Source organism: Ictalurus furcatus, chromosome 24 (assembly GCF_023375685.1).
Source record: "Ictalurus furcatus strain D&B chromosome 24, Billie_1.0, whole genome shotgun sequence".
NCBI lineage: Eukaryota > Metazoa > Chordata > Actinopteri > Siluriformes > Ictaluridae > Ictalurus > Ictalurus furcatus.
In genome coordinates, this window is record NC_071278.1 from 19,106,721 (window position 1) to 19,132,916 (window position 26,196).

General features: G+C 36.5%; 1 protein-coding gene across 10 annotated transcripts in view; it reads left to right on the top strand.

Moving 5' to 3' along the window:
• The window catches only part of pleca (plectin a), a 116,538-nt gene that overhangs the window by 70,487 nt on the left and 19,855 nt on the right, over positions 1-26,196 (top strand). For all 10 annotated transcript variants that reach the window (XM_053612504.1, XM_053612503.1, XM_053612509.1 and 7 more), the window contains 20 exons: positions 2,986-3,047; positions 8,487-8,576; positions 11,183-11,260; positions 11,415-11,507; positions 13,467-13,633; positions 16,455-16,570; positions 17,915-18,021; positions 18,523-18,642; positions 18,833-18,928; positions 19,748-19,875; positions 20,974-21,067; positions 21,245-21,399; positions 21,878-22,214; positions 22,411-22,488; positions 22,667-22,828; positions 23,100-23,204; positions 24,758-24,853; positions 24,952-25,077; positions 25,464-25,616; positions 25,983-26,137. In XM_053612504.1, coding sequence (XP_053468479.1) covers positions 2,986-3,047; positions 8,487-8,576; positions 11,183-11,260; positions 11,415-11,507; positions 13,467-13,633; positions 16,455-16,570; positions 17,915-18,021; positions 18,523-18,642; positions 18,833-18,928; positions 19,748-19,875; positions 20,974-21,067; positions 21,245-21,399; positions 21,878-22,214; positions 22,411-22,488; positions 22,667-22,828; positions 23,100-23,204; positions 24,758-24,853; positions 24,952-25,077; positions 25,464-25,616; positions 25,983-26,137 — 2,518 coding nt within the window. The remainder of the gene's footprint in view (positions 1-2,985; positions 3,048-8,486; positions 8,577-11,182; positions 11,261-11,414; positions 11,508-13,466; positions 13,634-16,454; positions 16,571-17,914; positions 18,022-18,522; positions 18,643-18,832; positions 18,929-19,747; positions 19,876-20,973; positions 21,068-21,244; positions 21,400-21,877; positions 22,215-22,410; positions 22,489-22,666; positions 22,829-23,099; positions 23,205-24,757; positions 24,854-24,951; positions 25,078-25,463; positions 25,617-25,982; positions 26,138-26,196) is intronic.

Below are 26,196 nucleotides of genomic sequence, written 5' to 3' on the forward strand. Positions count from 1 at the left end.
AATTAAGTACAAATAAAAATATCTTAATTTGCTTTAAGCCTCCTGTTTTTGTAAATGTTGACTTGGTTGAGGTCCCAGAGAGCCTAATTCTTCATGCATGAAAATTATAATAGAATTATACTATTTATGTGGGATATAAATACAAAAATATATTCATTTTGTTTGATAAACTATCACAGAATTGAAACAGAGCACTATGTGAAATAGTGACCCTTGCATTTATGTTCATTTAAAGTTTACGTCGCGGAGATTACACTGTTAAATAAATGCAATAAAACAAATAAGTTCAGAAAAGTGCACTTGTCCAGCAGGTAAATGAACTCTACCCACGGAACAAATTAGCAATACCGAACACTTCCCCAAACAAAATGTATGTGGAATTAATAGAGAGTAGAGTGCTTTTTAAGACATGTCTCCAGAATCCCAAACAGATGCTGAGTGTTAAAACTTTACATTTGCTTCTTGGTAATATCCTAACAAGAATTACAGTTTAAAGCTCTAACATCCACATGGGTTTTAATCAATCAGTCAAACAAACAAACAAACAAACAAGCTTAAACTAGATTAACAGGAAAATTACTGGGCAAGCCTGCAACTCATATCAAAAGTCTACCCTTATCAGTCTGTGCTTATCTGTTGTTATTGTACAGCATGCCACCACAGTCTCCTAAAGGCGTGTCCTATTTACATCAAATGCATCATGCACAACACTGGTGAATTCTGGATTCTGATTGGTCAGAAGATTTTGAGTCATTTCCTATGACAGCAGCTATGCCAGTAGTTCCACCTACAAGGCTAATACATTTTGGTTTTTATAGCAACAAAGAACAAGCGGACTTGAATGATGGACACGCAGCCAAAACTGATTTTTACAAGTGTGTGTAATTGTGTAGTTTTCATTGAGGAGACATTTTATTTAGTATTTTGGAAGACGTTTCTGGTGTCAGTGTATATACATTACAGCATAGTGATTTTTCCCCCCCCACATATTATACCCACTTGTTAGGATGTGCCTAATCAGTAGAAAGTGGTAAAGACCTTGCTCAAGGGCCAAACAAACAGTTTGAACCCCTCTCTAGTCCACTGGCTTAACTATTGAGCCACCACTACCCTTAAAACACTATTAAAACATCCATCCATTTTCTATACCACTTATGCTACAGGGTCGCAGGGAACCTGGAGCTTATACCGGGGTCACATACGCATTCACTTACACACCCAATCATATACTACAGACACTTTGGGCATGTCAATCAGCCTACCATGCATGTCTTTGGACTGGGGGAGGAAACCGGAGTACCCAGAGGAAGACCCCACAGCACGGGGGGAACATGCACACAGAGGGCCGCAGTAGGAATCGGACCCCCAACCCTGGAGGTGTGAGGCAAACATGCTAACCTACCCTTAAGTGGGAAAATATGTACGTTAAATACCAGTGCCATGATTATAACAACATAACATACAGACGTGGCTGTTGAGACTTGCTCATCTCATGCTGTTTCCAGTTGTGTACTTTAGGAGTAATTTCAAAACATTACATGGGGAACCTGAATCCAAAGTGAAACATCCTTTCTTTGGAGTCACGAACACTGCTCATTGGTTGCAAAACAGTACCTGCTTCATCTTATGACTCAGAGCTTCTCTCGTGCCATGTTCGTTTGCGTGCCAACCAAAAATTCATTTTAACATCACTTTAATTTCATAGTCAGCTTTGTGCTTGTTCAGTTCTCCGTAATAAGTCAAGCTGGATTTTTTTTTTTTTGCTTTATATACATCAAGAGGGAGGAAAAAAAGTAGATTGGTGAAGGACCAACTGTTTATAGCTGTTATATTATAAGCGATAACAGAACTAACTTGTTTCATGTATGCTCCCAACATTAAAAATAACTATAAACAGATTAAAAGTATTGTTTAAAAAAAAAAAACATAATAAAAGATTGGCAAATTGATATGATATAAGAGGAGCAAAACACTTCATGATGTGCGGTTATTGGAAAACAATCAGCTTCAGGGTGGTAGTGGTATCATTAAAATATTAGTTATATTCCTTACATACATGATGGGAACAACCCGTGCACAACCATGCATTAGATCTAATGTTCCATTACAACAAAGTGATAATTATAATTATAACAAAGTTTATTATTGTTTTACCTGTTCAGTCTCCCCACAAAATTCAACAATGTTACTTTAAAAAATGAGAAAAACAAAACAAGCTTTATATATCTCCTGTTATTTTTCCTATCGACATAAGAACACTCAAAAAATCCAAATGTAGTTTCTAGTGTTGGTCAATACCTTGTAATTTTTTGAGAATTGAATTGCTCCATGTGTTACATATAGAAATGTATTCAAAAACATAAACCCCAGTGCCATGATTATAAAAAGATGACATAAAGACTTGGCTGTTGCTCATCTTAGTGTTTTGAATTGTGTACTCATTTCAAAACATTAGAAGGAGAACCTCAATCCACAGTGAATCACATGCTGTCTTTGGAGTCATGGTACCTGCTTCAGCTCATGACTCAGAGCTACTCTCATGATGTGTTCGTTTGCGTGCCAACCAAAGATTCAGTTCATCTTTAATACAGTTTCACAGTGAGCACAGGGATTATTTATCATACTTGCTATTTCAGATGTAAACTACAAAAATAAGTCTAGACTTTCCATGAAATTGGGAACAAAAATAGGCTCTGCATGGACCTTTCACATCCTTTAATTAAAAAGCTCTGGTGTGTTTGAATACGGGAACTGAAAGCGGTGTTATTTTGAATGGGAGTGTATGCAGCATTTCTGGATTATTCACACTTATTGATCATATGCAAGGATCTACTATGTATTTTTGTTCTCACTGCCACCTTTCCATTGCTTTACTGAGGAGATCAACCACTTCACTGTTACCACCATGTCGAAGGCTGCATCATGTTTTCAATCACTAATGATTGTATCTCTCTTTCTTTCCCTTTCTCATATCCTCCTCTACAGATGAGCGTGACCGCGTGCAGAAAAAGACTTTTACAAAATGGGTGAACAAGCATCTTATGAAGGTATTATTACACACATTATATGAAGAAGGTAAAGAAATTTAATTTGGAGCATTAACACATTTACTGGGTTTCACAGACGTTCCTTCATTTCAAGGAAGAAAAGCAAAGGCCAACTAGAGTATGGTAATATATTAATAGGGAAAGTGATATTAAAATTAAGTTATTGTATTTATTAACATTAGTAAATTGTCATTTATAATGTAATATATATATATAATGTTAGTTTAAAAGTTGGCAACCTATTTCCAAGCCAAATCTCCACATATTCTTGATATATCTGTTTTAGACAACAATGTCTGTTGAAATTGGAATTGAAAATATACACCCACAATTTGATTATAAGATTTTTGAATCCTATTTTTTTTTTTTTTTAGCTTATTTATATAAAAAATCCCCTGTGTTGCATAGTTGGTATTATGAATTTGTTAACAATATAGAAGCATAATGAATAATATTAATACCTAATTTTGTTAATAAATGTAGATCAATAGAATTCTTTTAGTGAATGAATATTTAAATAGTTTTCTGGTTTTTAAGCAACATTTCAAGAGCTTGTATTACTTTGAAATTGAAATTGCTTTTGAATAAAGTTTTTTAAAGCTCGTAGCAACCGAAATTCAGATTGGGATGCGATGTACTCTCAGCAGATCACAGCTTTATCTAATGACAAGGGGGTTAACTGTTAAACCTGTACTTAACATTCTGGCTAAAACAAATTCCTTACTTTTCCTGTCATTATGTACCAAAATGACAGGAACGTGTTTAGAGACAGGGTAGCGAAGTTAAATATTAGATCTACTCTTGATTTATATGTAACTATTTTCTGATAATAAAAAGTCTAATCTCCTATACAAACTCTGTATCTGATATGTAACTGTGACTGTGTGCCTACATTTGCGTATTAGCTTGGGGTGCTTCTAAATCCATTGTTGTATGCTTCTGTGTGTGTGTGTGTGTGTGTGTGTGTGTGTGTGTGTGTGTGTGTGTACGTACTGCATGTGTATGTATGAGTCATCCACATCTGGTCAGGTTTTAGTTTCCTGCATAAGCACAATGTATTTTATTCATGGCCTCCTGAATTCACCATCTGCCCCACAGGTGCTAAGCAGCTTGAGGGTGCCGATATTTAAATTACGCATCATATTTCCATGCAGTGATCCCAGTGCCACACAAACTACAGAGAGAGAAAAACCTTGTGTATGAGGGAAGAGAAAATCGTTCGTGTCAGTGATGCTTCACTGACCTGGATAACGTAGTTATTGTCAGAGATAGTGTTTATGAGAAGCATCATCTCTGTTGTTTCCCCATCCAGAGTTTCTTTCACAGATATACACGTTGACACATTTCCATGCCATTATAACATTGATTGAATCACTGATCTTACTTTTTACTGCAAACAAACAAACAAAAAAAAGTTGAATTAACATGGCAATTTTACAAATCATCCATTTAACAAGTCCACACTGAAGTCATACCATACTGCCCTGCATAATAGATAGAAAGTGTGTAAAATTGTGCCTAGTGTGACTAATTCTAATGTATCTGTCTCAATCTCTTGTCAATTGATTTATTTGGTCTTTTAGCCTGTCTCCCTTAAGGAAGTGTACAGTTTGTGATTTACAGAACAGATCAATCCTTCTGGCCTTTTCCTGTAAGCAGTTAGGTGGCTGTAAGAGAATGCGTTATATCTTGACGGATGCCATGTAGCTCTTCTGGTTGTCCTCAGTGGCACGGACAAAGCACCTGGTAGCTTTTCAGACACAGAGACATTATAGACATTTTAGAGACCTACAGACTTGCAATGTTTACAATGCTTAATTTCGGGAGCCCTTAATAACAACCTCACCCTATAATGAATTTATAAACTAAACTATTAAATAAATGATTATTCTAAATGATTACAAACCATTTGTACGCTATTGCTAAAGAAGTCGTTACTCATATGCATCAAACTTATAAATATGATGTTTTACTAATAGCCTTCTAAAGTATTATTAAAATAATAATAACAACCCACAAGTAAAGACATATCTATCTATCTATCTATCTATCTATCCATCTATCTATCTATCTATCTATCTGTCTATCTATCCATCTATCTATCTATCTATCTTCCTCCACTTGTTAATAAAAAAATCTTTTTTGAACCGATAGGAGAGATGATAAAGAAGATATTTTATCTTCCTGATAAAAATGCATTATTTAGCCTAATTAATGTTTACTGCAAAGGAATGCATATTGTTTATATATTAACATTTATATATATAAGGAATTAATAGTGCTACTTCTACATCAATCCCCCGCAAATACTTTAAAATGTCTAGTATGTGATTTATAAATATCCTTATGAATATCATTTTACTATAATAAAAGTTTTATTAATGGTTAGGCGATCTGAATTGAATAAAATATACCCATGTTTATGAAAGAAAAAGAATGTTTTTTTTTTCTCTATGGCTTTTGAATGCTTTCTAAGGGAAGCTCATTATTAAAGCTACATTTAAAACTATAACACAAATTCTGTGTTAAAGTTTTACCGATGTTAAAAGCTAATGTTAAATTTGATCCGTTTGTTCAAATAGTGTGCATCCATGTTTGAATAATTGAATCAATGAAAAACACATCTATTAACAGCTTATGAAAACATCATAAAGCGAGGTTGTTATGAGGTGCTACGAAAAGGCCTTGTCTGTGAATTTAGTTTAGTTTTTGTTTTTCTTTCCAGGAGAGTTATTGTCAGGTTTGCACTTAAATCGATTAAAGCGATTAGAAAATAAATAGTTAGTAAAAAGCTTAATCTGTTAAGGTTTATTATTGTTGTTCATGGATCGTTTTTAATCACTGCATCATGGTATAAGATGCCAGTACACTATTCTCTCTATCTATATTCCTCGCTCTCTTATTACACATTCTTATTACATTTTTCATATCTTTATTCTCATAAATCCCGATCTGTTATGCTCTTACTCATGTGTTATGCACATCTCTCTTTCCTTTTCTCTGTCTCTTCATTACAAACTCTCCTTTTTCTGTCTCCATCCATCTCCATCAGCACTGGAAAGCAGAGGTAGGTCGAGTGTTTGAACCGAGTGCTGACTGATCCTCATCTGCATGGATTGTGATTAGTCTCCTGCAGCTTAAGCTCACACGTCTCCCTCTTGTGTTCTTCTGTATTCACTGCTTGAGCCTCTTTGCAGAAGAAACAGGGTTTTTAAGTGTTTGTGTAGTTATTTTAGACCGTTACGGATTATTCTGTCAAACCGCTTAGAGTGGAGAGCTTTCATTTAAAAACTAAAAATAACTCATGAAAATAACGTCAAATCAAACACGTCAGTCATCTGAGGAGAGATCTATAATAATTCTCTGTTATAATATCAGTGCAATAAGTGTTGATCAACTCTTTCTTCTGCAGCAGGCTTTTAGCAATCAATAGAAGCAGGCTTTGACAGGAAATCTTTCAGTTGCGTTTTTTTTTCTTTTCTATTTTTCTATAAGGTTACTGACACCAAATAATAAAATAGAGATTCACGTTATTAACACATTTAACACTGCCTAAGCTCTTTCGGTTGATTTGCTGTGCTGTGTTTTGTCTTAAATCCATGATAGGACAAGCTTGTGACCTGCTGGTTATACAACTGCCTACTGCTTTGATTTGATCTGAACATTGTGATGCTTCTGAATATGACTGGTTCATAATAAGTATACACATAGATGTGAGATGACAGAATATTAATCCATGCAACTTTTAGACGTAGATTCCGCAGAACAGACTGTTAAGCTTTTTAGGTCATCTGACTCTTCAGACCACAAGTTCCTTAGAATTAAATTGTTCAACGCTTATCCAGACAGAAATGTTAGTCTAAGAACGTTTAGACCACAAATTCATCAGAATAGATTGTTGAGGCTTTAATGACAGAATATTTGTTAATCCAAGTTACCTTTAGGCCATGAATTCCTGAGAACTGAATACTGAAGTATTTCCAAAATTATTAGGTAGCTGTTTTATTGGAAGGCTTTCTACATTAGATTATATTAGATATTACAGGCATTGCATAAATGCTCTTTAAAGCAATTCTGGAGGATTGATGTAAATGCCTATGCCAAAGCTCATGTGATAGGAAGTATACATATATATATATATATATATATATATATATATATATATATATATATATATATATATAATGTGTGTGTGTGTGTGTGTGTGTATATATATATATATATATAATGTGTGTGTGTGTGTGTGTATATATATATATATATATATAATGTGTGTGTGTGTGTGTGTGTGTGTATATATATATATATATATATATATATATATATATATATATATATATATATATATATAATGTATTTGTCTGTATTTTTATGAAGTAAACCTATGTGTACTTTACATAAAAGTGAGACTGGTGTTAGTGAAAACCAATATCTTGGGAGGATACGGATTAAGAATACAGTCTACTTATCTAATCTTATTTCAAAGAACAAAATGTGTCCTTCAGGGCTTTCTTTAAGGGTTCTTTGGATATTTAAGATTTCTTAGCTTCTATTCGGAACTTTTTGTAATAGAGGAATACTCTTGTGCGGGCACTTAAAGGATTCATCCAGAGAGGCAATCAAAGAAAGCTTACATTTTTTTGAAGAGTGTATGAAATAAACGCTCTAAAGTCAGCATGCCATAAGCATTTTTAAAAAAATTAATTCTGCAGTATTGCTTTATAAAAGAGTTCTCAAGATCTATGATGTTATGAAGCGCTATTAGTACTTAATGTAGGTGCCATTCAGATAGCTATTCTATATCTGACTTACTGTATACCACAGCGCTGTTAAATGATCAATTGTGATTAATTAATTAATTAATCTGCTGTAACAGCAGCTCAGACAGTAGTTCCACAATATATTAATGCGCTCATTCTAATAGTTATCGTTTACATAGTGACAACTTACATGGGGACTTAAAACAGGCTTTTATAGCTGTTCTAACATAAATGTTTAACTTGTTTCATGGATGTTCCACAGCATAAAATATAACTATAAATGGTTCAAATGTATGGCATATTGTTCTTTAAATAAAAAATAAAAAAATGTAATTGTTGGCAAATCGCTGTGGTATAAGAGGAATAAACACTTTGAAGTGGTAAAAGTAATTCTTCTTTGTACTGGGCCACTTTCACACCACATCGATGACTGTTTTCCTGTAACCACAGCCCTGTCGTGTTTTATTCCTTACCTCTAACCTACTCAATTGTTGTTGTTTTTTTTTTTTTTTTTTTTAAAGGTAAAGATATTTTCGGTTTAAAATAAAACTAATTCACAAATAAGTAAAAGGAATTTGATGAACCAAACTTAATAGTACATCATAAGAACAACACTTTGCTGCTTAAAGAATTCAAAATTTGTTAACTTATTTCTGTGTCTGAATGTTTTTAACCCCAGGCTCAGAGGCACATCACAGACCTGTACGAGGATCTGCGAGATGGCCACAGCCTCATTTCCCTGCTGGAGGTGCTCTCTGGAGAAACACTGGTGAGTCCGTCAAAACACTGAATTGTTTCCCACGGACAAACTTTATTTAAAAAAAAATAAATAACAAAATATCGATCTTGCATCAGATATGCATTCTGAAGCAAAACCTCTTATGGATATGGGTACCTGCTTTTGCACCTCTTTCTCCTCTTACTTACTTTAGCAATACGTCCTTTAATAAACCCATTTCCTCCCTTACTCACAATAGCCGCATGATAGTCAATATTTAACCAGCAAACTTCATTTAACCTACACTTAATTAACTGCAGTTGTTAAATTCCCTTAACATTTTTGTTCTCCAAGTTTTTGCATGTGTTGACTTTATACATTTGAGACACTCAGGAACACAGAATTATGAAAGCCCAGTTGAATGACATCTACTTTCACAGGTTTTCTTGTGTTGCACATCTTTTAACGTGTTAATGTTGTGTTTTCTGCCTCTGTTTCAACTCCCTGCACTGGTTTTGCCACCCCTGACCTTTCAGTTTTCTACTTGGCTGACCTCTGCCCTAACCTTGACCCCTTTGCCTTTGCCTCTTCTCTTGCGATGCTCTTGCTGGGGTAGCCGAGGGAGCGTGATGTTGTCAGGAACTCACGGTTGGTGAGTGGGTCTAGAACCTTCCGACTCGCCTCCTCAGGGGGTCTGGCATGCGTCACTCCCAGGTTTACCTGGGTTGTGCATGATGTCACTTCCTTTGTCTTGTGTCTTGTTGTGAATGTTCTTTGCCCCGTGCAAACAATCTGGATAAGTAGTAAATTACGTTTGGCCAGTCTGATCAAGCAGGCTGGGTTTGCAGATATTATGATCTGTGAGACTGGCTAAAGCTTGGTATGCTTTCTGGAAAGTTATATTATTATCTATACATTATTTAAAGATGGAGTTGATTGAACTGGGAATCTATAAACTAAGCAAAATGCCCTTTAGGCCAAGCAAGGCCAAATGCTTGTGATCACATGAAATTGTAATAATAATTGAGTTAGACAGTACTTAGTAAATAGTGAGAGAAATTAGTCAAAAGTATACTTGAGTTAAAGTTAAAAAGTGTCTGCACTTTTAAGTACTCAAGTACTGCAATTCGAAATCAAGATGTTTCCTGTCTTTTTTATTTTAGTATGGTCTAACACTTTCAAATTCATAGCTATTTGCACAACTCAATTTATATGCAAAGTTCAAAAGGGTAAGGTTAAAGTTAAGGTTGGGACAGGGTTAGCATTCATACCTATTCTTTACGGCTTCCTTTGTATAAAATAATCCGATCACATCATCCTCTGTTGTTTGAATTTGTACAAATATTGCATGAGATTTTATTATTATTATTAGTATTAGTAGTAGTAGTAGTAGTAGTAGTAGTAGCAGCAGCAGTAGTAACATTATATTAAATATATAAGTATATATGAAGTATATAGGTAACATTTAATATATGAAGAGTGCGTGAGGGTTTTAATAGGTTTAGATATGATTGGGCATTTCAAATATAGAAGTTGGAATATAGAGAAAGATGATTATTTGGATTTATAGACAAAGGAGAAGAAAGAATATTTGAGTCATGATTTTTGAGATTCATTGCAAGTACTTTATTACCGAAGCTCTAAATAAATATTTAGTAAAAAGCACGTTTGAGTAAGTGCAGAAGCATTAATTAAAATTATAATAGAATCTGTATAAAATCAAATTACTTCAATTTTATGAATATAGGGATGTAACAAATCCATGGTGAAATTTGCTCAAGGTTAAATATTACTGTACTGGTACATATTATCAGCAATATTCAATTAGTGATTGTTGCAACTTTTATGTTTCATTTTTATACATCACCTCATGTATAATACTACTTGCAGACATGTAGTGAATTAGTTATAAGTGACATCATACACTGAAAGCAGACAGGAGTCTGGCTTCTCAGGTTTGACTGGCTGTACATTTGGTTACTGTCATGAGTGCCAGTGCATGGTCTGGACTGTATGCTAGTGCATTCCCACCTCAGATGTTCCAGATGGCTTCTCATGCATTGCATAGTCACTGTGGCATTATACCCAATTCACCTTAGAGATGTAAGTTGTTAGGTTGTATGGATATTGTTAAGAATGGGAAAATGGAGATTATTTCATTGTGTACATTACTTATTCATGTTTTGGTAAATTGATTGAATGCAGATTGATAGGTAGGATAAGGGATTTGACTATTATGTATAGTGTACTGTTATGTATGTAAATAATATTTTACCTTGCAATGCTTGTCAAGTATTTTGGGGCACCTTATTTATTTATTGATTGATTGATTGATTGATTGATTGATTGATTGCATTTCCAATCAAATCTCTGCAAATATTTTGCGACAAAGTGGCTTGTTCCTTCACCTGACCTTACCCAACTGAAATGCCCTGGTAGGAGTTGAGAAACTTTTGACAGGCAGTGTATGGTTCTCAAAATTCACTTAACTTTTGGAATCATTGTAACAATAATATACAATTTTCCCAAATCTAAGAGGCAAAAATGACCAGGTTTCATTTGGTCAAACTATAACCACACATTCTATTTAACGTTGACTCTTAATCAATGATTTCCACTTCGTCTCTGATCTACTCTTTATATTTTTTATGCAACAGCCCAGAGAGAAGGGTCGCATGCGCTTCCACAAGCTACAGAACGTCCAGATCGCCTTGGATTTCCTCAAACATAGACAGGTACAACAAATGCTGCATTCTTTTTCTTAGATTATTTACATAAAATTATTCACAGTTTGGTTTCTTTCTTTCTTTATTTATTTATTTTACATACATTTATGTAAAACCTCACACACCTCAGTTCCTCAGGACTGTATTTTATCTTTTGATCCAGGTCAAACTGGTGAACATCAGGAATGATGATATAGCAGATGGAAACCCGAAGCTGACCCTTGGGCTAATATGGACCATCATCCTTCACTTCCAGGTATGGCATGATATACTGTAATACTCACATACTATATGCTGTGTTGGATTGTAATTAAGTCTACTAGTCTGGCCCTGTTCCCTCTTCCACTGTTGATACTCTTTCCAACAAACATGAGTGGTAAAGCTGTTTGATAAAGCTGTATACCTGCATCTTCGACTGGAGCATATCTTCCCAGTTCACTTCTTCATATGGATCCTGTGTAAACATCCTGAGTTTTTCATTTTTCTCACTGGTTTTAGACTAAATAATAAAATGAACATAAATAAAAGCCACTTGACTTGACTAAACAGATCTGAAGCATTGAAAGCTTGATTTTATGCAATGCACACTGAAGTGGAGGTTTCACTAGTTCAGTTGAAGCTCTGTGAAAGTTATTCATTTTCAAAATGAATAACTTTGTTGGCAATTGTTGGTTTTATCCACGGGAATGTAGTCGGTTATACACTTGGTTTCTTTAATGATGGAAAAAAAATACTTTGAAGTTAAAATAGGCCTGCAGAGGATTATGGTCTGAGGCAGTGTCCATCCGCCTCAGTGACTCAGTGTTCCCTGTAAGGAAGAGGGTGTGGGCATATTGGCATGGCAGTTTGATGATTCATAAGACTTCTGATTTTTATTTTAATGATTGTCAACTAGGGGATAATATAGCCATTGTCTATTCTTTATTATTTCCTGTGCTCTCATTTTTTTTTTTTAAATACTTTTTTTCATCCTGGCCTCAACTCACATGGCATGGGTGTGGTGGAGTCATTGTATTAGCTGGACACTTGCTGTAAATGCTGTAAACGAATTTAGTTTGCAGGGATAGACTGCTCATACAACTTTGGTATAAAAATACTGTATGTCAGTTGCATCTGCTGCTAGAGGTCTGATTGAATCACAAAACCACACTGAACATTGTGTCACTAATCCTAATCATTCCTGTATACAGGCATATGTTCTCTATAGAAAAAAAAGCAAAGACAGACTTCTTTTGTGGATGCTGGCGTTGTGCAGACATGAGATGAACATTTAGTTGAAAAAGCTGAAGTGAAAGGATGAAGGATGTTTCCATCCTGTCTGAGTCACAGTGTAGAGGACTGACTGCCAAACTAACCAACTTCCCTAAGTTCCCCAGTGACACACATATAGACACGCTTATAAAAGACCAATGTGGTGTCAGTTGTAGCCTGGGAGAAGTGATTAATCCAAAAGGGAAATCCTGACTATGAATCACTACAAAACCACAAAAACACACACAACCAAGAGCCTAAAAGATGAACAACACCCTGATCATAAGACTTTTTTTTTCTTTTTTTTTTTTTGCGGATCACATGATCACTAGGTGCCATATTTACCAAGCATGGTATCCTAGCAACAAGAACTAGTGTGTCATTATAGGATATTCTTTATCTATTTAAGGATAAACCATTGAATGTTGTGCACTGCTATGTAATCCAGAACAAAGTGGAATCAAGTTATCATCAATTTATTCTTATCGTATGTGGCTGCTATGTCGATTCTGAAGTCACAGATTTGATATCTTTGGGATGTTTATGACAATATTGCCCTTATATTGAAAATTAAAAAGCAACAAGCCCGTAAAGGAAATGTTTGAATGTGTTTCTGAAGCTATAATAAGAACAGTAATTTCAACAGAATTGCATCTTTTAGAAAAGACAGCAATATTGCAAAGCAATGCATCTTAGTTTCTGTTTCTTTTTCTGCTCATGAGGAATATGTAGTTTTAAAAGAGAGGGTAGGCTTAGATAGGAAAAGTTGAAGTAAAACACGATGGTGCATGCTATTAGGAAACTTAATCAAGCTCAAGGTGAGGTGATGTAGCCTGAAGTAATCTCTTCGAGATTATTCTGGTTTGCAGCTAAATCTCATAGTAATTTTATATATTGTATCTCTCTCTCTCTCTCTCTCTCTCTCTCTCTCTCTCTCTCTCTTTCTCTCTCTCTCTCCCTCCAGATCTCAGACATACAGGTGAACGGTCAGTCCGATGACATGACTGCCAAGGAGAAGCTGCTGCTTTGGTCTCAGCGCATGGTGGAGGGCTACCACGGCCTGCGCTGTGACAACTTCACCACCAGTTGGAGAGATGGCAGGCTCTTTAATGCTATCATCAACAAACACAGGTGAGAAAGAGTTCAAGGTACTTTTTGTGATAATCACAACTCAGCCTCTTAACATGCATTGCCTGCATAATTAAAAAATGCATAATTAAAATAAAAAATAAAAAATCACCAAATATTCCAGAAGGTACTTTGTCCTGTAACATTTGCTGAGTAACGTGAAGTTAGACAGCATAATATTTTATTGGTTGTACGAATTTTAAAAAATCATAATATTAAAAAAAAAAAAAAAATCAAATACGAGTTTACAGAAAAAACATCATGGTATGACACACAAGAGACAACAAGCCAAAACCAGTAAGTGTAATAAATATAAATTTAAATAAATATCTAGCAATACAATGAAATATACACAATTCAAATACATACAGACAGTATAGTGCAAAAGTCTTGCGAAAGGCACGTGCAAAGAAATGCTGTAGAACTAAGATGCCTTCAAAAATACTGAAATTCACTGTTTCTATTTTTTAAATGTTACATAAAAAATACTATAAAGAGCAGTAAATAGTAATAAATGAAACAAAGTCCGTTCTTGGTGTGATGACCGTTTGCTTTAAAAAAGAAGTTAGTAGTCTCAGGTAGAATTAGTGCAGTTTTATAAGGAAATGAGCGGTAAGCTTTATTGAGCATTTTGGAGAATCTGCCATGGTTCTTCTGGAGACTTTGATTGTCGCACTTGCTTCTTATTTTTTGCAGCAAAACCCATCAGCCTTCACTGTGTGTGTGTGTGTGTGTTTTTTTTTTTTTAAATGGTCTCTTACATAATATGCTGCTTTCTTTACTGACATACAAGCTTTTTCTGCAACATTTGATTTTGTGCTGGAAAACTAATGTTTGGAAGTCATAAAATAAAATTCTATAACAAAGTTTATACAAAAAAAAAGACTTTTGCATAGTACTGTATAGCACATTAGTGTGCTGCTGAAATATCTGAAAAAAATCAGATAGAATTTAAAAGCTCTTGACATACAGGACAGCTGGCTTTTTGCTCCAACACAATGCCTTTTGGTTTGACTCGGTGGTTATGCAAACTGTAGGATCCTGCAGAATAATTTCACACACATGATATCCTCAGAGCAGCCAAGTCTCTTGTGTGGTCTTACAAATTATCTGTACTTTTTTTTTTTTTTTTTGTACTTTTGGACAAGATGCGTCTTGCTGCACTTGAACATGAAATAGTATATGGCTGACATGCAAAGTGTTGGGTATACTCTCTCTCTATATATATATCTCTCTATCTCTCTATCTCTCTTTCTCTCACACATTCCCTACAACATCATATTAAATCATGTGAGGGATTAAGGGAAAACGTGGAGGGCGTAGCATATACAAGTGCCAAGTTTTCCCAGAGGCTGTGATTGTAATACCCTGCATGTGCTTACATGGCACATGCCTGTGCCTCAGGAGAAATATCTGCAGCTCATGTTCCCAGGTTTTTTATTTCTTTAATATAGACACAGTGCAAGTATCAGTACTTTTAGTTCAGTTGTATGCTATTCTGTTAACAAGAAACATGAGTAGATGGTCTGATTGTACCAACTGTATGACAATGGAATTAGTGCAGAGATCATTTACATGAAAAAAAGAGGATATTCTCTGAAGAGTAATCTTTCGGACAAGCAAGAAGGAAGACAAGCTTGGTTATATCCACTGCACATCCAGCAGCGATGTTCAGCCTGAAGAGAAAGCGTCGCACAAGGAAAAGGCTCAGTAGCTCGTCGAGCAGCACTCATGGCTCTGTTAGTGAACTGGACGATCGGGTGGTCATGCTGTGTGAAAACATGCCCTCTGGGGGATCTTTTGACTCTGAATCGCTAAGTCCAGAAGCTCGGTCCAACTTTGGCTCTCAGATTGGAGAGTTTGAGCTAAGCATGGAGCGACGGCTTTCTCCTGTGAACAGGGACAAAATGTCTTACCGAAAGGCATATTATACTGAAGTGGTGCCTGCTGGGACGCAAGCGTATTACTACTACACCCAAAGAGGCAGTCAAGTGTATGGATGCAGTATGTTACTTCTTAGAAATGATGGGTTGTTGTTGGATGTAATTGCAGATGTTCTGCCACATCATGTGAATATTTGGAGCGCAAAAGTGTAGCTAAGTTAGTTGAAATTATGATCGAGGCCAATTGCAGAACTTATTTAAGACATGAATATACAGGGCCTTTGATTAACGTTAGACTTTCTTAATAGATACTGGCAGTATGAAGCCTGTCATTACACTGCAGTTTAGAGAATATGGGACACCTTTGGCTAGTTTAGTCACTTGCAAATATTATCTTGAAAAAGCTGCGTGTTTTAACTGTGCTATCATTAGCTATCATATGCTAATGGCTATACGTTGTATTGTGCATAATATATCATTTGAAATATTTGAGTGCTAATTTGACATTTCGATCTTCAATGAAACACTACCGCTTTGAAATGGCTAAATTCTTCATATTTACTGAAGAAGGTAGAGCGTGTAGGTGCATGCTGTTTATAGTCTTGTCTAGTCATTGTCTTTTTGGCAATGTCAGTGAGCGTTCATATAATTAACATCCTATGTGCCTAAACCCGATTTGACCAAATCCCAGGAGAAACTTTCTGCATTGTGATTATCTAAGTTCAGGGTGGTATCATGAATTGAGCATTGCAGAAATACCTAACCAAATGTAACACATAATATATTCCAGCTGTGTTTACCTGTATGCAGTTTATTAAAGTTTCATCTCTAGTTTTCAAAGATCTGCCTAGCATGCATTTCATTCCTTGGCAGCTGTTGGGATTCCTGCTTTCTGTTAAAGCCTGCTCTGACATGGTTCATTACTTGTGTGTGTGCCTTAGGCCTAATCTGATTGACATGAGTAAGGTGTACAGACAGACGAATCTGGAGAACCTGGAGCAGGCATTCAGCATGGCGGAGAGAGAGCTGGGCGTCACCCGTCTGCTCGATCCAGAAGGTAAACTTGATCGTTCCCTGAGGCTGAGCAATTTGTTTTATACAACCTGTTCTTTTTTGGCACACAGTTCCCTTGCCTGTAGGAACAAAATAAATGATTACAAGTAAAATAACATGAGTAGTGTAGTGACAAATTATATTTTTCTCTTAATGTCATATTCCTAATTGTTAAAATGAACAGGAGTTGCTCAAATAATCTGTAAAGCAGATGGAGGTATGCACCTAAAATATGGGCCAACACACATCCGTTAATAGACACTAGCATAAGTAACACCATATTGTTATTGTTTGGCTGGCTAAGGAGCTAAAAAGCTGCATGCAATACCACGTCATTTATGCACATTTGAAAGTAGCTTGGTTAGCTTTCGTTGTGCTGTTCATGACTAGCAAGCTAATCAGGCTGGCTAAAAAGCTAAAAAGCACTTTATCATATCATTTATGCAAACCATATCATTTATGCAAATAGAGAGAGGAACTGTAGTGTAGGTAGATCAAATTATGTTCATAACTAACTAGCCATATTGTAGTCATGCTGGCTAGCATGCTAGTAAGCAGCTCCATATCAATTCTACACATTGGGGGCTATCTCAGTGTGTGTTTCTGTTGTGTTTTTCATAACTAGCTAGCCGTATCTCCAGTCAAGTTGAATCAGTGAAGTTGGAAAGCGGTTTGCAGCACTATATCATTCATGAATAATGGAGAGTAGCATAGTTAGCTTGAACTGTGTTGTTCATAATTAACTATCCATACTGAAAGCAGTTGATAACACATTATTTATGCAAATGGAGAGTAAAAATGTAGCTTAGTTATCTAAAGTTGTATTGTTTATGAGTAGATAAGTCATAATGCAGTCAAGCTGGCTAACAACCTATAAGGTAGTTCATAACATCACATCATTTGTGCACAATGGAGAGTAAAAATCTAGCTTTTTTAGCTAAAGTTGTGTTCTTCATAACTACTGTAGCTAGCCATACTGCAGTGAAGATGGCTAACCAGCTAGAAAGCAGCTGACAATATGAGGTATCTACTGTAAGCTAGTCAAAGTTATGCTATTCATGTAGGACTAGGATTGTGCCTATGCTAGTCATATTATTTTAAGAACCTATGTAGCATGTCAGGATATATTGGGCCATGTATTACATTAAAGTGTGTATCTACTAGATGGCCTACTACTGATAAACCACAATGTGTCTGAATATTTGTATTTGGATGTCACATTCATGTGATACACTAACTCTGACTAGAGACTCACGTGTAATATAATCAGTGTTTATATGTGTTATTATTTTACACCCTAGTCTGTAATTAATCCAGGGTGTTGTTTTTGTTTCCTCCTGTTGAGTAGATGTGGATGTGCCACACCCTGATGAGAAGTCTATCATTACATACGTCTCCTCCCTGTATGATGTCATGCCAAGAGTTCCTGATGTACAAGACGGTGTTCAGGCCAATGTGAGTCTTTTTTTAATACAGAAAGAAGATCAAATTCTGCAGAACTTACAGTTTGTAAAGATTAAGTTCACCAGTGTGCTTATTATTCATGTTCATCCAGTTGGTTCAAATCAGACATGTAAAGAATAAAAGATGACTAGACATGGTGTTATAGGGAAATAATCAACAGCGGGGTTATGCATTACTAACCCAAAGATTATTACATTTTTATATGAATTCAAGGACAGCACATCATTGTTTTTGTTTGATTATAGCTACATTTCATTTTGCAGAACATCCATTAAACAAGTTAGTTCCTGTTATCACTTCAATTATAGCAGCTATAAACAGTCCTTCAGTCATCAGCCTCCATTTTTTTCTCTCTCTCTCTTGAAGTTAAGACCAAAAAAAAAAAAAGATTGTTACAAAGCACTGACAATTGAGACTCCTAAAATTGAACCAAGATGAAGCGTAATATAAATTGAGCCTCAGAAATAAACCATAAATTGTGTTGTGGGACAGGAGCTGGAACTACGCTGGCAGGAGTACTACGAGCTGGTCACCATGCTGCTGCAGTGGATCAGACACCATATCGTTGTGTTTGAGGAGAGCAAGTTCCCCACCAGTTATGAAGAAATTGAGGTCTCTTACCAGCTCAATAAGACACAAACCTGCATGTGACATACACATACATATACAGTTGCATGCAAATGCTCTTATTGTATTGTATTATTACACAATTATGAGTTGCTATTCATTATTCACCATTTTGAAGTATCTTTTAAAATGCAACTAAATAGTATGATTCAAACCCTCTATTTTGATATTCCAGGTCCTTTGGCGCCAGTTTCTCAAATATAAGGAGACAGAGCTGCCAGCAAAGGAGGCTGACAAAAATCGCTCTAAACATATTTACAAGGCTTTTGAGGTAAATATAGCTTAATGTAGCCTGTGGTCAGTCTAATAAATGAAGATATTATGCTTTAGATCATGTAAATCTTTACGAGGCAGCGTTTACAGTGCATTGCTGTACAAGTGTTCACCCCCCTTGACCTTTTACACATTTTTGTAGTGTTATAACCTGGAACTGAAATGGATTTAACTGGTATTATATGGCTTTTGGTTGCTTTTCTGACTAATGCCTTCCTTATTTGGTTCCTTGACCAATTGTTGTGTTCTTTTTTTTTTTTTCTTTTTTCTTTCTTTTTTTTACTTGGAAATAGTTTTGCAAACTATATTGGTTCCACTCCCACTTGGTATCAGCTGTTTTGTGTGTGAATTCGTGACATATAATCCAAGTTGAGTCCATTTCAGTTCCAGGTTGTTATATTGCAAAAGGTGGCAAGGGGTGAAAACATATGCAAAGCAAAATATGTTAATTGAACATCTGTATCTGTATGATATCATGTAAATGGTAAATGGTCTGCAGTTATATAGCGCTTTTATCCAAAGCACTTTACACTGTGTCTCATTCACCCATTCACACACACACACACACACCAATGGTAGCAGAGCTGCCATACAAGGCGCTGACTTGCCAGCGGGAGCAAATTGGGGTTCAGTGTCTTGCCCAAGGACACTTCGGTATGTGGAGTCACGTGGGCCGGGAATCGAACCGCCAACCCTACGATTAGTGGACGACCCGCTCTACCACCTGAGCCACAGCCGCCCTCACCGTTGCATATTAAAAAGTGCTCTTTCAAATGATATGATTATTAATAATGTAACATAGCATATGCATCTACAGGGTGCAGTGCAGTCTGGTCAGGTTAAGGTTCCACCCGGTTACCACCCCATCGATGTGGAGAAAGAGTGGGGTCGACTCCATGCTGCCATACTTGAGCGCGAGCGACTGCTCAGAAACGAGTTTGAACGGTGAGATTGCCAATTTATACACACGGTATCTTCTCATTACGCTATGAATATGAATCTCTAATGAAGAAACTGGTGCATCTCTCAGATTTTTAGAATAACCTTAGACTTTTTACATCTTAAAATCATGCCAACTAATTGGAAAATCCCTTCAGAATAGAATGAATCACTAGTTGGGAAAATACATGCATGCATGGTAACACCGGGAAAATATTTTTTTAAATATTTGTCATGAGCTTTATTAGTGTCCAGTGCAGTGCCAGTGTTTATAATAGATAAAATTATCATTTGGGTTAATGTTGACTAAGCTACAAATACAGATTAGTTACAGACTAAATAATGTTTGCTGTCCTTGCAGTAAATTTGATCTACGCCCACTTTCTATCTTTCAGAAACTAGAATGGGAATGGAACTGTATTTACTATATAATGTGCAAGCGTTTTAATATTCTTTAGTCGCCTTTAACAACTCTATCGCTAGTAAAACACTGTTGCCTTTTACAGTGAAGGAAGCAAAATGGGTTTATTCTGTATATTCTTTGTAATCATGTCATTAAATGTGTTTGTAGTTAATCAGAATAAATAAGCACCACATTTTAGAAGAGCCCCCCCCCCTTTTTTTATTTTTATAAATCACAAGACAGTGTGTCTGCTGCTGCTTGTGAGAAAGAAACCAGTGTAGCTGTCAGAAAGGGATAGAGAGAGAAAAAGAAATCTCAAGCTGTGCCACAGCACTGAGGACAAAATAAGAAGCACAGTGACGAGTGTTGTTAGTCATGGCGTTTGTGAACTACAGTCATGGACTGGAATATCTGCTTCGCCGGAAAAGGGTGTAAGTCTCTGAAGGTGTATGTGTTATAGTTATGGATAGTCAGAGGGCTGTTCTTTAAGATAAAGAATGGTTAAAATATTAACCACATTTTCTTCTGTCATTACCTAAGCTTTATAACATGCTGTTATAGGAACATAATAAACTATGAGTCGGTAACAGTAATTCCACTTTGAGTCAAGCCGCACGACACTACCCTGTCGTCTGTTATTTTCCTATAGCAGCACAACCTGCCGTGAACACCACAGTCATGCATGTGTGTAATGTGTGCAGTTTGGAGCGGCTCCAGAGGGTCGTCAGTAAGGTGCAGATGGAGTCAGGTGTGTGTGAAGAGCAGTTGAACCAGGCAGAGACACTGCTGCAGACGGTGAGACATGCAAACATACACTCTTACTACAAAGGAATATGGCTCAATGGCATGTAGTATGACGTGCAGTAAATATTCCTAACACCAACTGATGCAATAAAGAGCAGGGATTTATATTTATATTTTCGTATAATTAACAAAAGCTATTTTAAGTGATATTAATTTCCATAATGGCAGGATGTGCGCTTGCTGGGAGCTGGAAAGCCTGTTCAGCACGCGGCAGAGATCGAGACAGACCTGGATAAGGCTGAGAACATGATCCGCTTACTCTTCAATGATGTGCAGTTGCTGAAGGATGGACGCCATCTGCAGGCAGAACAGATGTACAGGCGGTCAGTACACTATAACGTCGTTTAACATGCAACATCGTGTGCTGGAAGATAATATTATATATATAATATATTTTATTTTGTTAAAACAAAAAGCTCCTTTCACGACACCCAAGGTCACTTCACAAATACAACATGCAAATACAATTCACAAAACAATAAAACACAATATTTTTATATATATATATATATATATATATATATATATATATATATATATATATATATATACACAGAATTATACATATTCATATATATACATTATACGGTGTTATACATAAAACACTAAAACACATTATAATAGATTTTTTTATTCTTCAAATTATATTTATATATTTATATTTATATATACATTATACTTACAGATTTAATCTCCAACATAATTTGTTTTACATTATTAAAAATATTTTACTTTTAACTAGTAGAGTATATGGAAATTGACCTCTGTACTAACATTTCACTTGCTGCACATTTCCCTCAGGGTGTACCGTCTCCATGAGCGTCTGGTAAACCTGCGCAGTGAGTACAACCTGCGTGTGAAGTCCGGTGTGACAGTGACTCAGGTGCCCCTCACGCAGGTGTCCATGTCTCCAAGCCTGCAGCAGTCCCCTCAGCGTTCACGTCCTGAGCTGGATGAAGTCACGCTCCGCTACATCCAGGACCTGCTGTCCTGGGTGGAGGAGAACCAGAGACGCATGGACAATTCAGAGTGGGGAGCAGACCTGCCCTCCGTCGAGTCCCATCTGGGCAGCCATCGTGGACTACATCAGTCTATCGAGGACTTCAAATCTAAGATTGACCGTGCTCGGGCAGATGAAGTGAGTTTGTTGATGTTTTTATGGTAGTATAATGTTCTCCATGGTGGATCATAATATGGAAATTGGTGGATTGTTGTCATTTGGTCTGTACTAGGACATAATTTGTCCTTTGAGTTTGTATGTTTTACAAGGTTTTCTGTGTTTCTAGTAGTAAATAATGTCTGAAATTATGTCTTTCTTAATGTTGTCTTTTCAGAATCAGTTAACCCCTGCCAGTAAACAAGCATACAGAGATTACCTGGCCAAGCTGGACTTGCAGTACAACAGACTGCTGGTAGGTCTTCAGCTGTAAGAACATGCAGTTCTACAAAGTCATTTCTTTATTGGAGAACAGTGAGCATTTCACTACATATAACAATTTCATAACTTTTACTCATTATTGGTTTCAGCTTGAATAGTTTTTGTTTTTAATAATCTCTTCCTGTCTTGTTTTCTTCCTCGTTCTCTGATAGAATGCCTCAAAGGCCCGGTTGCGCAATCTGACCGGACTACATGCTTTTGTTGTAGCTGCCACTAAAGAGCTAATGTGGCTAAATGAGAAAGAGGAGGAAGAGGTGAACTATGACTGGAGTGACCGCAATACCAACATGACCGCCAAGAAGGATAACTACTCGGTAGGACTAGTTCCTCTACCAAATAATTCTATACTCTACGTATCATAATTACCTGCAGTGTGAGTATCTCTCATGTACTGAGAGTACATGAGGGTTTTCGTTTAATCATATTCTCACAGACCCATTTTACTAGCATAAAGATCTATTTTCAGTCGAGCCTATAAAGCACTAGCAGTGTGTCTGCTAAACTGATAAATGCTGTAAATGGATTAAAACAGGTTGTAGAAATATGTGAACATGAATGGAGCATTTAACAGAGGTCATGTGACAGGGTCTGATGCGGGATCTGGAGCAGAGGGAGAAAAGAGTGAACACCGTTCAAGCAACTGGAGACAAACTGTTGAAGGATGGCCATCCAGCTCGGAGCACTATAGAGGCAAGACACCCTGCTATTAACTGTATGTCTTATGAGTGAAAAATTAGTGTTCTCAGTAGAACTACATGCATTTCAATTATTATCAGTATAAACCAGTCTCTCCAGGTTTTCATGATTTTGTGATCATAGGAATTAATGCAAAATCAAGGAAACTCCACAATATTCTGAGGAGGTTGCAATTTTTCAAAATTACTGCAGATTTTCCACAGATTTGGGCCAAGAAGCGTCATGTGATGTCATCACATCACATACAGCTAAAAGGTCTCTTTTACCAACAAACATCACTGCAAAAGGCCACACGAAACAATTTCGTGCAATTGCAATTTTGCCAATTTAAGTAGTTTTCCGCAAAAAAAGCACAAACAACTCAGCAAGTTGCAGTGCAATGTTTTTTTCGCAGCAAAATCAAGCATTTTTGGTCACACCAATCACAGAAAAAAATGCAGCAAAATCCTGTATGGACTGATACACTGTTACGAAACAGGATGGGAGCAGAAGAGGTGCAGATAAGCGTCTTTATTTTTACACAGCAGACAAAACACAGGAAACGCGGTCTATACTGGACAAGATTAACGGGTTAAACATAGAACTGAAGTCAAGGCAAGGAACAAGAACAGGACACGGAAATAAGACCGCTTAGCATGCGTAGCGTATTCACCATTACATTCAGGTTCAAATACTCATTTACAGATAATACTGCGCGAAGTGCACAGCAACACGAGGGGTTTAAATAACAAACATAATCAAACTAAAACACAAACAAACACCTGGAGTAAATCAAGACACACCCTCGAACATCGACCAATGCTTAAACAGGGGGAGAACCAAAACAAACAAAGGCACGTGTCCATATACAAGAGTCTCGTGCACGCGCGTTCTCTAAAGCCGCTCGTACATGTCGACGCCACAGTGCCATCTGCCGGCGGGAGCGTAACATACACACAAAACCTCTTCCCGTAGTTTGTCTACCAAGGGGTGCCTTTAACTGTAAAATACATTCAACAGGCCTGATCATTATAGAGTTACATTTACATTAAATGTGTACAATATGTAGACAATATTTTGTCTATTAATTACAGTAATACAGCTTTTTAGTCATAAATTTTCTAGGACAACGATTACAATGGGTCCAAGTTGATATAACTTGTATATATGTTGATATAATACTTGTTTCTGAGCTATTAAGATTTGGATAAAACCATTCAATTCTAGTGACCATTTAAACAGGTTAATAACTATAAGAACTCAGTAACAAAATATAATATCTTTGATAAGAATGGGTCGTGATTTCCACCATAAACAAAATTTAAAAAGTGAAGACCCCCTGGCTATGCTTCACGGGCCCATGGGATTCCCCAGAGTCCACTTTGAGCACCACTGACTTATGGCATGATTCAGTTAGCAAATAGTGGAAATTTTGTTTTCTGTATTGTTCCACATTTAGTAAATAGCGCTTACTTTGTAGACCAGGCCTCGAGGTAAATAGCACTAATTCATCCTCAGGTCACCTTTTAGAAAACAATAATTTAGGATCTCTCTGTAATATTTTTTAGGCCTTCACTGCAGCACTGCAGACTCAGTGGAGTTGGTTACTGCAGCTGTGCTGTTGCATTGAGACTCACCTCAAAGAGAACACCGCCTACTTTCAGGTATCTACTATAGAGCTATTTCAGTGTTATCCTGGATTTGAATTCCTGCCTTTTATACCTCTGTCAGGGCTAAATCAGTTTTGCACTCTGCTCAACAGTTCTTTGCAGATGTGAAAGAGGCAGAGGAGAAGATGAAGAAGATTCAGGAGACAATGAAGAAGAAATATATTTGTGACCGCTCCATTACTGTCACACGTCTGGAGGACCTTCTGCAGGACTCTGCGGTGGGTACCCTACATTTACATGTATTTATACAGCAGGTGTGACATTTAAGCATATCAGTATGAACTGCCCTCAGCAGTCAGAATTTGGCTGTTCCAGGGTTTGAACTCTCAACTTTCCAATCAGTATCACAGAATCTTTTTAGCTGAGCCACCACCGAACTAGTCAGCCGTTTTAGATTTAAAGTTCGTAGCATGATTAACTTTCTTTTGAATGTTATATCGGTTATGGTGATGTAATTATAGCAACCAATTTCATCTAGGTCTAGTGAGGTTTAAATATAGTCCCCGTGATTGTAGTGACCTAAGATTCTATTGAAGCGCGATGTTTTTCAAGAGTGTGAATACATTTACCAAAATAATATAATCTTATCTGTTTTGGCCCACAGGATGAAAAGGAACATCTTGCCGAGTTTAAGACTCATCTGGATGGCCTAAACAGGAGAGCCAAGAATATCATCCAGCTAAAACCCAGAAATCCTGCCACTCCAATCAAAGGCAAACTGCCCATTCAGGCAGTGTGTGATTTCAAACAAATGGAGGTATGAAAGAGATCATATGTAGTCGTAGTTATAGAGGACATACGCTTTCCGTTTTCTTAGTAGCAAGCTGCATTTTTTTGTTGCATTAATAATGTCAAGAAAAAAGTGAAGGAATGACTTTATAGCTGCTATAGCATAAGTGATAACAAGAACCAACTTGTCTCACAACATTAAATGTAACTATAAATGGATAGAAAGTATAAAATATCATCCAGCCTCTCCTAGCATAGCATGTGTTTTAAGTCTTTATTTTCTATCTTTCCAATATATATATATATATATATGAAATAAATCAAACTTTTGTTATATGTCATGCATTATTTAGGATGGTTCAGATACTTTGCTGATGTAGGCCATGTATTGTAGATTACAGTACACAGGGGAGATGAGTGTGTGCTGTTGAACAACTCCCAGCCCTTTAAGTGGAAGGTGAGGAGCTCGAGCGGAAATGAAGCTACGGTGCCGTCCATTTGCTTCATCGTCCCACCTACCAACAAAGAAGCTGTGGAAAGCACCTCTGGGTAAAGATTTCCTTTTGTTTGGATTTTTTTTTTTAAATCAAGTAGACATATAATTCCCT